This window comes from Centroberyx affinis, unplaced genomic scaffold (genome assembly GCF_046629955.1).
Source record: "Centroberyx affinis isolate AG114_WGS23_722 - 3 ecotype Tasmania unplaced genomic scaffold, CSIRO-AGI_Caff_v1 ptg001346l_1, whole genome shotgun sequence".
Classification (NCBI taxonomy): Eukaryota; Metazoa; Chordata; class Actinopteri; order Beryciformes; family Berycidae; genus Centroberyx; species Centroberyx affinis.
In genome coordinates this window covers 64,661-78,436 of record NW_027279839.1, presented here as the reverse complement: position 1 = coordinate 78,436, position 13,776 = coordinate 64,661, and the positions used below count along the sequence as shown (strand labels likewise).

General features: G+C 42.4%; 1 protein-coding gene across 2 annotated transcripts; it reads right to left on the bottom strand.

Moving 5' to 3' along the window:
• Positions 1–839: 839 nt before the first annotated feature.
• LOC139649453 (profilin-2-like) lies at positions 840–9,160 on the bottom strand. Of its 2 annotated transcripts, none has more exons than XM_071525863.1 (3): positions 8,881–9,160; positions 5,737–5,929; positions 840–2,966 (listed from the first exon to the last, which is right to left on the bottom strand). In XM_071525863.1, the coding sequence occupies exons 1-3, from the start codon at positions 9,007–9,009 to the stop codon at positions 2,869–2,871; spliced, it is 420 nt and encodes a 139-aa protein (XP_071381964.1). In that variant the 5' UTR covers positions 9,010–9,160; the 3' UTR covers positions 840–2,868. The 2 variants fall into 2 exon arrangements, with proteins under 2 accessions (XP_071381964.1, XP_071381965.1); XM_071525864.1 differs by lacking the exon at positions 840–2,966 and adding an exon at positions 2,987–3,414.
• Positions 9,161–13,776: the final 4,616 nt, after the last annotated feature.

Below are 13,776 nucleotides of genomic sequence, written 5' to 3'. Positions count from 1 at the left end.
GCCTAAACCAAACAACTCAACATTCAACATATGTAGAATTTTATGTCTTTGGCTCATTAGCAAGTGAAAATTTTACCCCGTGTACACAGGAGGGGTTTCTCCAGCCCAGAAATGTGCCGTTCCCTTGATATGGGACTGAACACCACACCAATCTCCATAAAAATATGGCATGGTTTATGGTGCCTTGCTTATCTGAAAATACAGCTGATACAACCTGACTCAAGACATTTTCCAAATCGTTAGGGCCCACTGAAAAACATGGCTTACAAATGATCCACTAAGCTGCTCGTTTTAATAAAATGTCACGTTTTGTAACAGTTCGCCTGTTATTTGAGCACGCCAAGGGTTTTTCCCCCCGTTTTGCCACAGCACAGCTGCACCATACTTTCCACCAGCATCCTCATTCCTGCCAAGCCACTCTTCTTCTCCTGCTACATATTTTTAAGATCCCAACAAAGGGCACTGCAGGTGAACTATTATGCCGAAGGCTGCGACAGGAGCTCCGACCAATTACACAGTCTACTGCCCGGACTCAAACAATTATCACCTGTGCTGCTGTACAAAGCCAAAGAGCAGTAATTGCATGAGAAGCGAAACCAAGAAAAATTTACTTAAATTGACTCCGCTTTAAGTCCTGTCCTGACAAAACTACAGCTGGTACAGATGTGCCTGGCATTTTTATAGCATTTATATGTATATTTTTTGTTGATATGAAATCCAAACCCAAGTCATTACCTTTTCGCCTTTAAAAACAAACAAGAACAACTGCTGTTTGCCTTTGTAGGGCAGTGTGTTCAGGGGGGAAAAAAAATCAGGAGGGCACACACACACTATCTGGTTGGAATAAATTTATTTGATCTGTCTGTAAACAAGGTGATAAATCAATTTATGGCATTTCTTGGTTTTATGCATATGAAATCAGATGCGTTAAAGAGACTGTATCCCAGATGTAAGAAAAAAAAGTGGTGGGGAAAAGAAATGAACAGAAATCAGCAAACAGGATTTTTTTATGAGTACACATATCCCACAAGGCCTGAACAGTGGAGCTGATGCTAAAAACATCCCTAAGAAAAAAAGTGCCAATGAAATGACTCCTTAGTGGACAGCGGGTAAAATCCATCTCACAACAGCAACAGATCTCTCTACATTATGGCACAGGATACACAGGTTCTGTAGTTAAGTTTCAACAAGACAACCAAAAGCGTCCTTATTCCAACCAATCCCATCTCCCATTAAATTGAGTGTCATTTCTACTTGTTCTTTTTGAAGGTCTTTTCAGTTGGACGTTACAGTTAGCAGTACCGAGCATGGACAGACCGTTTGATACCACAACTCAGTTGATGACTATAGAGTACAAGGCAATTTATTCCACAGTTTTGTATTCGCCACACAGCATGGGTTTGTACAAATGCAGTAATTCATTTTCCTCTTCACAAAAAAAAACAAAAACACAACAACAGCAGTTCAAATGATGACACTGCAAATTTCCTTCATAGACAAATCCCCCCCTTCTGCCCTGTAGTTTTGTGTTTTTTGTCAGTCATGATAAGTAGCCTATACTGTCTGGTTAGTGTTTTGCCTTCAGCAGAAAAAAAATGAGGTTAGCAGTCATCCTTCACAATGATTTAGAGCAATTGTATAAACACCCGAGCTGCGACTAAAATTGGTCCTATGAAAAACAATTCAAACTGGACACACTCCAGATGGTTATATGCTGGGATATCTACTGTCCGAAAATGGCAGCCTTTCAAAAAAAACAAAAACAAAAAAATAACAAACAAAAAAAAAAAAGGAAATATATTACAGGAGCTGGCAAACAATAGTATTAAGTGCCTGAGCCGTTGTTACGATGGAATGTCCATGGGTTTGGTGATGCCGGGGCGGTCGCGATGAGGGCGTGGTGGGAGGAGACTCTACCTGCATCTGGACGACGCCGGCTCTTTGCAATGCGACTCGTGATCAATAACCGAGCCGATTCCAAGCACACACACTCACACACCCCACCCCTGAATTTATTCAGTATAAAAACAGTGAGTGTGTGAAGGGAGAGGGGGGTTAGAGAGGACTTAAAAAGGGGGATGTAGTGGTTGATTAATGAAGAAGACGGTCTCCTGTGTACTTATGGAGTGTTAACCTACTATGAGCAAAAAAGTAGATGGGGAAGCAGGGAGGGGGAGGAGGCGGACGATTTTGGCAGGAGTGAATGGGGGCGTTTGGGGTTGGGAAGAGTGGAGGAGGAGGAGAAGGAGGAGGAGGTGGGGTTGGGGGGCAGTAGGCTCAAAGATATGCATGCAGTCTCCCCTCCCAGACATGATGAAAAGGAAGACATGATGAGCTTGGTTACCGCTCAAGTGCTCCAAAGGCATCGGCTGCTCAGAGGGGGGGAGTGGGGGATTGAACTACCGGGCACCATCATACAAAAAAACAAAAAACAAAAATCTACTTCAAATTGTTTAAGAATTCCTTCACTTTTAATGTTAGCATTTATTCACTGAGCATTTGGCCAGAATGTTGCTGGTCTTAGGAAGTACAGATTTGTCATGATGTCCTGTTAACAACATGCGCATCTTACCTACGGTGCAACGACAGTGCCAGAATGGGGGATAAGAGTACACAGCGTGAATGCGTCAAAATTACTTAAGAAATGAGAGAAGGGAGAAGGAAGGCAGAAGGAAAGGAGGGAGGGAGGAAGGGGGGGGGGAGATGAGACAGAAAAGGGAAACAACAAAAAAGTAGAGGGGAGAGGGTGGGTGTGGGAGGGGGGGGGAGAAACAAAACAAAAGCAACTACCAACTAGAGAACTGGAAGTAGTGTGAAACGCAACAGGGTGGTAAGGGTGAGCTGCTAGGTGGCTGGGTACAGGCTGCTTTAGTATCCAGACTTCCTCAGGTATTCAGCCATTTGAAACGCTTTCTTGTTGAGCTGCCCTCCATGGACACCTTCCTTCGCCATGACTAAAACCAATGCTGGAGCACACAAAGGAAAAACAAACAAAAACAAAATGAACAGACATGGTGGTGGCGGGGTTGGAAAAAAAACAACAAAAGGACAACTTTTTTCCCCCGCTAAATGTGGGGCTACATTGTTGAGGACAGGACCGGGGCCCGGGGAACCCCGCTCTGTCTGCTAGTAACGCTCCCGGGACGTTGCCCGATGGGACTGCTCGAAAAGAGAGAGGGGGGGAAGGGGGGGGGGGGTCTTGACAGCAATTGTGTTTTTTGTTTTTATGAGTTTTGTATTTTTTGTGTTTTTTCTTTTCGTTTGTTTTTTTTTCTCTCTCCCTCAACTACACCACATAGGCTAAGTCAAGACTAAACTAGAACCCTGAATCCCTCAAGTATTTTGCCATCGAGTATGCCTTCTTATTCAATCCGCCTCCATGGACCCCTTCTTTGCCCATTACAAAGACCAAGACTGAAAGAAAAGAGACAGAAAAGGGACATTTAGAGAAGGTGTGAAGTTAGATCACAGGTGAAAAGAAAAAAAAAAGCGCACAGAGCCAAAACCAGCAGGCGGACAGGACAGGTACGAGGGAGGACGACACAGGAAGCAAAGCGGCGCTCTGGCCTGCAGGCTACAGCAAGCCTAAACATTCATTTTCTTATCAGTGCTGCTGGCGCTGGAACAGCAAGACATTTGACATTACATTTAGCTGACGCTCTCACCCAGAAAGACCCACAGAGAGTGCAACAGGAGAAGAAACAAAGAAAGCATGCAAAGCCATTTCTGAGTTTGCGCGTTTGTGATGTGAGGACTTCAAATAAACGTTCATGTAGGCTCTACTGCTCTGAGGGCCTGTTGGTGGCAGGTTGACACCACTTTCAATATAATCTGCTAACTTCCACTAAGGGTAAACGCAAAGTGTGGTACTTCTTCAATTAATTACGCAAGAAGCTGCCATACCAGCTAACTTTTCAAAATCAGCTCATTCTGAAAAGTTAGGAATAACTATAAATTGGTTTTATCCTGATCTCCTAATTTCATGTCAGACACTAATTGGGACCAAATCAAAACCAAGATTTAGGCCTAATTAGTTTGTGCCACATGATTTTAGAAGATCAGGCTTTGTTAATTAATACTGCCTCTAACTCTCAGAGCATCCCAATTCTTGGAAGTTTGGCTCAAACTACAACTTGCTGCTTTTTAATTGGCTGAAAAACAATCATGTAGGGAGTCCGCCATGGCAGCGCATTCATCCCTTCAATAAATACAGTATTTACACTCAGAATAGAAAATAAACTTCAGTTCACTGGCCACAGTAGCTGGGGAATCCCAAAATTTACTAGCCACTTTCACTACTTTACAAGCCAGTTTCATTTTGTTACTTATCCAACATGGCTGGTAGTGTAGACCAATGTACCAGCTACAGCAAGTATTAACCAGCATATGGCTGGTTTTTACTACCATCTGAGTTTATTTTATAGCTTTTCCGCTCCAAGAGTCTCGTCCTTTACTCGTTTCATCTGTAAACATTATGCACCATGCCAGCAGCGAAGAATAGGAAAGTGAATGCTTCTACTCACTACTAACCACCATCACTAATGTAGTACACATGCGGATACAGCAGCATGCTTGTGGTACCTCTCCTCAATACATGTAAGAACCCGTAAGTGCCACCATGTGAGTATTAATACCCATCTTCACAGGAACAGAGTCGCAATATGTGAGCAGGGGAACGGTTTCACACTTTGAAGAGCTTGGTGAGAGGGAAGGAAGGTGTATTAACCAGGAAGGAGGAAGATGCATGCGGTTCAGGGAGTATTTGGGAAATTCAGGCCAGAAGAGTCAGCCCTGTGTGGAGAGTGGGAACCAGTCTGCCCCGTTACAGTCTCACCTGTATGTTTTAGTAGCAGCAGGGAAAGTGGAGGAGGACGGGGTGTCGGGGCCCATACAGGCGACATGAAAACTGGCACAACTCTCAGGCAAGTCCCTCCATGGGACTTTGAACTTCAATTGGCTACATTGGCATCAATTATGTATGGATAATTTGGCATTTTGCACATTTCAATATCATTGCTAATGTCAATCAAGTCGTGAAAGGGGAGGTTCCATCCAAAATATTGAACATTATCATTCCCTTAACAGCAGAGTTACATGCTTACTTAAAACTCTAAGGGTTCATTGAAAAAATATGCCACCATAATCAGATTCATAAAACATTCCTTCCCTCTGGGCAGCAGATTTATAAGAAAGATACCACAGAGGGGAACAGCTAAAACATTAAATCGGTCTGTTTCAGATTGAGTTATGTTACATTTGCAATATGGATGCTAACCTAACAAACTGTAAAGCATCCAAGTTAAAGGAAATAAGCACATAGCTACAACTGAGGAAAGCTATTGGCAAAGAAGAGATTAAGAATATGTAAAGAGGAATTACCCCTTACCCTGACAGAATTAAGTTTTGACACGAACTTGCCCTTCAACTAAATCAACCTGACTGAGGATCATGCATTCCTATACACCAATTATATTTGCCTATGATGCACTTGTTCCCCTTCATAATGGGCTGACATTCAATAGCATTATCCTAAGACTCACCTGCACTGTAACATCTGAAACGTGTCATATATTGAGGAAAGGTGCATTCCAGGTCTAATCACGCATGCACAGACTACAGACAAGTCGAAAATAGCTAATCTAATGCACTACATCAAAAGTAGGCTATGGTGTCGCTGTAGCACTACTAAAACGCGAGCGGGTTAACAGCAACGTTGAACATGAACATGGCGCTCACCTTTGCCGGCTCTGCCTACGGAAACATTGTATGTTGGCTCTCCCCCTTGACTCTTCGTCCGGATGTCCATTGTCCAGTCGCCGTCGATTTGGAGGCTGTCTCTGATGACGGAGCACTTCTTATTGCCTAAGGTCAGCCCGCTGGTGAAGAATCCCTCCCGGTCCTTTCCTACTAAGACGTCAATTTCTTCACTCTGGGGGCAACACACAGTCAGAAGTTAGGCACATGTGTATATCTCTGCTAAGGTTTTATCTTGAAGGAAGATGCCTGACCATCCCGGTGGAGTGATCCCGCAATGTGAGGCCCTTCCCAGCGTTTCGTCCATCCCCGTCCAAGGTGGGCATTGTGAAGCCCTTATGGGATATTCAAATAAACTCAAAGTAAAGTAAATCTAAAGTAAATCCACTACCTCTCTTCTTGGCTCCTAACTTACCAATTTATTTCCCAAGCACTCTATTATGCTACTCATTCCTGTTGAAGGCTTAGGCCTAGCTCATGAAGACTGTGATATATGGTCGGTTTGACTACTGTTGACAAAATGTACTTAATGCAAGTCATTTTGGACAAAAGCGTCTGCTAAATGACAATGTAATGTAATCTTACGTGATCATTCCAGGAAAAAGATCTGCATGTTGTGGCTCTGACCCTTGTGCTCCTTACTACTGTTATTTTGGAGATCTAGGATTTGAAGCATGTTCTACTGCTGCACTCACTTTAGGTCACTCTGGATGTGAGCTAAATGTCCCACATGTAAAATACACATTTTACATACATTTTAACTTGAACATCAAAGGGAGTCTGCGCTTAGATAAGACAGTATCAGGGATGTAATTAGGAACCCAAAGCAGCAGGAGGAACTACAGGAAATCTAATCCAGTTAGAAATTAACTTAAGCAGTGTCCGAAAAGTTTTATCCTCAAAACTCTCATTCCTTAAACATGTATGATTAAGATGATTTAAAGCTTGAATTACTTAATTAATGTAGGCTAAACTCTTGCACACATCAACTACAACCATCATACAATGGAGGCAGGAAGGATGTTCACATGCTCTGGTTACGTAGGGTATTTGTGAGTCAAATGCAGCCTGGGACTGCTTCTGCAATTTACTAAGATGATGAGCATGATGAATCTCAGTTAAGTAACAGCTTTGCACTTTCACTGACCCATCTCGGGCAAAATAAGATCATGCCAGACAAAAGAAATGCATTGTCTTTTTTTAAAGGCACAGCAGACTATTATGCCATTATATTATGCCACAAGGCCTGAAATCCTACAGAGGCCTACTTCAGCTGACAATAACATATTATGTTGAGAAAATGTGATCCATTAGCACAAGTTGCCTCACACCTCCGGCCACTGAGAACTTTTAGTTACTGCTTCACCAGACTGAGTATAGAATCTGTTTCACGTCATTGATATTATTAAATTTAAAAAAAAAAAGGGTTTATTCTGTGAACCAATCTGCAGGGTCGAGAACAAAAGGCGTCGTCCCTCAACTACAGAACTGCACAGTCATACACGAAACCCTTCCCTTCCGGAAGAATTTTTAAAAAAAAAAAAGGGAAATCAAAGGATTTGTGCTAGCTCATATAACATTTAGCATGACGGCTAACATGCCGGGGCCCAGTCAATGTATTAGCGCTCTTCCCCAAGGAATCAAATTACCCGCATGTGTACCGCAGTTTCACACATTCTGTGCGTATTGCATGCCATGCACAGCTGATTCCGTTTGGCAAATCTAATCACGGGAGGTTTGGGAAAGCCGCGGCTAACGTTAACGTTGTTAGTTGGCTGGCTAGCCTCCTTGTCGGAACATCAAAACGGAACGAGAATCCCCTTATCAGCTTGTATTAGCTCAGGCCTAACATCAGCGTTTGACACGGACGAGAACACAACCGGTTTCCATTTATTCAGCTTGTTTTTATAAAGTTGTGTAGGATACTCTGGCTCCACAGACCAGAGCGGACACTCCCTGGTCTCAACGGCATACTCGTTCATAGTTCAGTTCTCTGTCCCGTTAGTTATCAGTTCCCAGCAGGCTCGTTTAACGGGCGAGACGTTAACGTTCTGCATCGCCTTGCTTTCAACACACAAGATGTTCTAGCTCGTAGTTTATTTACACGCTTGTTAACCGACAAAATGGAGGCTCCGCCAAGCACCGGGGGTAGATGTTAGATAAAAAGAAATTCGGGGAACGTTTCGTGTTTACATGTATGGTGAGCGTTAAACTGCAATGAAAATAGCTGAATGCACAGAGTTGGAGCATTGCTAGAAACGTATTCGTGACCAGGCGTCTCGATTAGCTTCAGTAAATAAAATGAATAAGAAATGGGAGTGGATGCGCCATCTTGGAAAATAAGGGGCGGTAGCGGTGGCCTGATTCACAGAGGCAACTACGAAAAACACGAACGAAAACAGCACGCCGATATGTAGAGAAGGCGTGCGTGAACCGCTAACTTTACGTAGCTAACGTTAGCTAATGATTTTCGAATCTGGATGACCGGCCTGATTTGAGCTAGCTATACTTAGCTAATCGACGTTAACATTATTCCTGCTCAGCACCCCTTAAGATCCCCGCATTGCTGTCTACAGTTTACAAAGTTACATGTTACTAAGGTGTTTTTAAGACACATGTAACAAGTAAAACTAAATTACATCTGTAGCTGGTAATGCTGCTAGAAAATGAATCCATGATTTAGGATCTGATTTACCGAATTGCTCATCGGTCGCTACCGTTAACTGAATGGCATGACAGGCTAACGCGGCTCGGTAACGTTAGCTTGCTAATGTTGCTAACTTAGCCTAGCTCGCATTGCCGTAAAGCATTAGCCTATGTTAGCTCTGTGTGCTAAACATGTTTAATTGGAAAAACGCAAAACTGGTGATTGTAAGGCCACCGATATGACAAAATGTCTGCAAAAACAACACTCGGAAAAGGCCGAAGACATCAGAAAAGAATGGTGCAGAAGTGTCAATGCATCTTGTGTGAACACCGGATACCATGTGTACCACACTGCTCGCCTTATCCATTCCGTCTGAGGCTACCCATTCAACAAGGCCCGACTGGCAAACGGACCGGCATGCAAAATGTAGATCGTCCGCTCCCTCAATTTAGCTACTGACATATCAAGAAAATACTAACCGTTATGTTGACAAAGGTACCGCCGGGAAATGATGCCCAAACGTATTTGGCGTCCGTGTACCCAACAATGGCCGAGTCCTGGCAGCTGCCATCAGCCATCAGGGTTTCCACGTAGCTTTGCCAGGACATGTTTGTGAATTAGTTCAAAGATGAAAATAAGTTGGTCAAATAAGTCACAGGTGTTTCTTGAGCGACGGAGAATAGTGAGCAAGCTGTATTGTCGGTGGTTAACAGGCCTCCAGCAAATCCCCCAGCTCCGTCACGTCCCCGCTTTCTTCTGGGTCTGGGCAGCGAAGAGAAGCCACCGCAATCGGGCAGCGCTTGGGTGTAGTCCTCATGAAATCACTCCGCCGGGGCGTTGTTCGCCCGTCGTCCTCATAGCAAAATACACTATATGGCGGATGAATAACTCCTGGTAGATCAAGATGAGAGATAGACTGCCTGTGTTTTTTTTTTACACTTGCCCATTCTTGTATCTTTTATAAACAGGGATTTAGTGGAGGGCGAACGCAGCTAATCTCACTTTACCCTCCTTTAAATTTGCAGAATACAGTTTACTCACTGCTTTAGGTTGACATAAATATCTATTAATTCCTAGTATTTGTCAAAGTAGTATCAAACTGATGCAAGTCATTTGATGTTAAGGTCTTTAAAAACTCACTTTTCTGAAAATATAATTTATATTTTTTATAGGCTATTGGTGATTGTTTGCCTTATGATCACTGGCTGGAGGTCAGAGTTTACCCACCTATTTATTTACCAGTACATCTGTTTGTGTCTATCATGTGCCCATTAAGGTTTGTTTTCTTTTTTAATGACTGGTCATTTGAATTTGAATTACATTCTCTGTGAAGAAAGGCAGGGGCTCGTGGGATAATTAAGCCTCAGATTCTGACAGGGCCACCGGGTGTGACAGCACCTGTGGTTCTCTCTGAAAAGACTTAATTGCCCATCACTTCTTTGAATCTTCAGTTGTACACATGCTGCCTTTTTAATTTTATAGGAGGCAGGAATTTATTTTTGGGAGCATATTACATTAAGGTAGAACCTCTGTAGAACCCTTGGCTCCTTCTGTATCTGTCTTCATTAATGCGATAGTCATTCATTTTCTTGATTTAAGATGATTATGATGCTCAGAGCCATCGCATCATCAGCTGGACAAATTCATCGAAATACACAACAACCAATGTTCACAAAATCCATATTGTTTGTGGTGGATTGTGTTTTTTTCTGCTGACCTGACAGGTCAACATCTCTTAATCTCTTCATTCAGTCATTTTCCATTCCGGCTTATTCCTTCTCAGGGTCACGGAGGGGCTGCAGCCTATCCCAGCATGCATTGGGCAGAAGGCAGGTTGCTATGTTCATCACAGGGCAAACACAGATAGACAATCACTCACACTTACATTCACACCTATGGACAGTTAAGAGTCTCCAAGCCACCTGAGTTGCACGTCTTTGGACTTTGGGTGGAAACTCGCTGTTACAAAGCTCACTCAGACAGTTACAGCACCAATAGTTGATATCTGCACATACACACCAATATGTACACGCACAAATTTGGTGTAGGGTCTCTTTCCTTATGTGTGTACATCTATATTTCAGACATAGCTGACACTCTAGAGCAGTGATTCTCAACCTTTTTCATATCAAGGACCCTTCATTTAGTATCCATTAGAGCCACGGACCCTGGATTTTGTCTCTCTGTCCCAAATCTGAGAATATTTATATTGTTAGATATGATTTTGTCCAGAATTCCATGACTTTCTGTATTGCAGGTAGAGAGATAACAGAGAAACTATGACCAAAACAGTCAAATTCTTCCACATTCTCTAACTGTGTTAACTTCTTGTAAATGAAATAATGCTGAAGTTTAACATTTCATTAATTTGCTGGGGATCCCCTGGAACCCCCTCAAGGACCCCTGGTGGTTCCCGGACCCCACGTTGAGAACCACTGCTCTAGAGCATCTTACAGTGAGTCAACAGCAGGGATGTAGTGGAAGGTAAACCAAGCTAAACTCACTTTACCCACCGTTTTATTTGCTGAATTAAGCTTACCCACTGTTTTAATCAAGGATAAATCTTAATGATATAAACTCATAGTATACATCATAGCAGGTAGTATCAAACTGACACAGAGTATATGGGGGATAGGGCGTTTTAAGGGTGAGAATATAACTGATCATTGCTTATATTGGTGTTTGTTTGCCTTATGATGAACCAACTGGAGGTCATAATTCATCCTCCTTTTTATTTACCACATCACTAGTGAGCAGGAAAGCCTTGGGGTTCAACGACTTGCTCAAAGACACTTCAGTAGCACACATACCTGTTGATGGACACTCTGCTTGTTGCAGGATCAAACCTGTGACCTCTCGGTTACAGGGCGGCATCGAACCACCAGGACACCGTGCCTCCTCTTGTGCGTGGGGAAACCATCAGTAAGGTAACCACATGACTTGTCATCATTTCTTCCCATTTTTCCACCCTTTCATCCTCTCCTGCCCTATTCATTGTGTGCTATCTGCAAAATTAGCTGAACACAAAGACAGGCTGTGTGATTTGTCACAGTCGGGTCTCTTGAGCTCTCTGCACTTCATGACACAGCTTTGTAGAATATCACACTCTGTACTGGGATCTACTTACTTTGTGCATGGTATCTTTTCCAGCACTCTAACGTAATTTTCATATGTGTTCATGACATTGAGGATGGCACTTCACCAGAGGTGTGACCAAGTCAACTTTGCTCGAGTCCCAAGTCAGTCTCAAGTCTTGAGGCACAAGTCTCCAGTCAAGACCGTGTCATTAATGCCAAGTCTCAAGTCAGAACAAATCAAGAGTCGAGTGTCAATTTAATATCTTAAAGAGAACAAACACTTTTCAATGCAATATGGTTTTAATAGGATAAAAACTTGGTAAGAGCATCATGAGTTTGATTTCTATAATCAGTTTCAACTTCAATAAATTCAATCATTCCATACAAATTCAGAAAACAGAATTTAAATTCAGTCGTCTGCTGGAACAAATCTCATCACTTTCAATCTAAGTCATTTACACAAACTTTTATCAAGACTAGAAACAGTTTTCAAGTCATCAAAGCAAAAGTCAAAGTCAAGTCCCAATTAAGTCACCAGAACCCAAGTCAAGTCTCAAGTCTTCTCTTCATGCATCAAGTCAAGTCTCAAGCAGTTAAAATTGTGACTCGAGTCCAATTCATGTGACTTGAGCCCCCAAGTCTGCACTTCACTGAAAAGAAAAGCTGATACGTTTAATACTTTATCTCATACATATCCGAACACTTGTAAAGTCCTGCACAACTTTACTTATTTTGGGAGATTTATGACTGTGACGTTCTCCTCTCAGTGATGTTATCGCTCAGGATGGCTCAGCCCTTTAGTTTTAAACCTTTATTCATCCAGGGAAGAAGGGTTTTTTTTTCTGTTCTGAGCACCCAGGCTCTTTTTCAGCTCCACCCTGGTTCACAGTTACAGTATACAGTGACACACATTCACACCTGAGAGCTGCTTCTCTGTTACTGCTGGTCACTGAGCAGCAACTGGAGGTTTACTGCCTTGTTCATGGATGGTGGTTACTGAGGGAGAGAAGAGCATTATTCAGTCACTTTCACAACCTGACTTTCAATGAAATGATCAAGATGACAAATATACATTCCCAAAGCCTCAGTAAGAGATATTATTGGAAAAATATAAGCTCCAAGTTATTAAGCGGCTTCATACACTAAGAAAAGTGATAGGAATTCAAGAATTACAACCAAAAATTGAATAAACTAACAACCGCTATAAAGAAATTTATGGAGGAATCAGTTAATGTTGAAGAATATAATGTTGAGGAATTTCAATAAGCTGCTTCAACTTGAGAGTCAATTCATATTCCAGAGATGTCCAGAGATGTTACTTGTCATTTTCCTACATGCCCTTTAAAAACAACTTAATTAATCTGTCTTTCTGAAGCCCTTCCATCATGTGACAACTTTTCCCCTTTCTAGAAACTTCCAGCGAATTCAGCCTCTCTCTCTCCCTGCAGCAGAGTAAGCCTGAAAAAAGTTATTCATTGACCAGGCAGGAGGAAGTGAGCGGGGCAGGAACATTGTCAATCAGCTGGCCACACCCAGATCCTATTCTCCCATTGGACGCCGCCAGTTTCCATGGCCACCTCTGTTTTGTACTTGTGCTCTGTCAAAATAGTCCCACTCAGAGCCAAACCACTCAGCCTGCGTCTGTGAGTCAGTGAGGTTAGAAAAAACATAGGGCGACACTTGTTTGCTTTACAAAAGGCTTGCATTTGAACAAAGCCATAGCATGCTGCATTATCATCACACTCTGTCATGCATTAATCTATAAGATCAGACAGCTGGATAAAACAGCAGAGAGCTTATACAACACAGTAAGTGTTTCTGTTGCAGTGTTCTAGTTTCTCCTTAAGGCTGCCGCAGCTTCTGGGTAATCTCAGCCCCTCTCACATCACTGCTGCTGTTGTGTGAAAACCACAAAACTTCCATTTTTCTAACTTGTATTGGATGTTTACACGGTCATTTATATACTGAGTGAGTTTCCTGACCTTTGGGCCCTGCATGGTAAAAACCCCATTGTGTCACAATTTCAACACAACACGTAAAACATTCTTTCAACCAAAGAATGATTTGCCTTTTTCAAGTTGTTTTATTTGATTAATTATCAGAGGAGGCAAAGAGGCTGAAAACTACTCAGTATTTCACAAGAAACAAAAACTGTACAGAAGTTTTATTTTCCATACTTTTATAGCATAAAAAAGACAATGGGAAACTATGTATTTTTAGCGGTTACTTCATGGCAGATCATCTTCACAACTTTCAAAGTGACATGAGTGGCAACATGGTACAGTGATGCATTTTTAG

Excerpts from the sequence above, each read along its gene's own strand:
- LOC139649453 (XM_071525863.1), bottom strand. The coding sequence starts at position 9,009 with ATGTCCTGGCAAAGCTACGTGGAAACCCTGATGGCTGATGGCAGCTGC. Across the intron at positions 5,930-8,880 it reads GTACCTTTGTCAACATAACG|AGTGAAGAAATTGACGTCTT; the intron begins GTTAGTATTTTC and ends TGTTGCCCCCAG. Across the intron at positions 2,967-5,736 it reads CGTAGGCAGAGCCGGCAAAG|CATTGGTTTTAGTCATGGCG; the intron begins GTGAGCGCCATG and ends TGTGTGCTCCAG.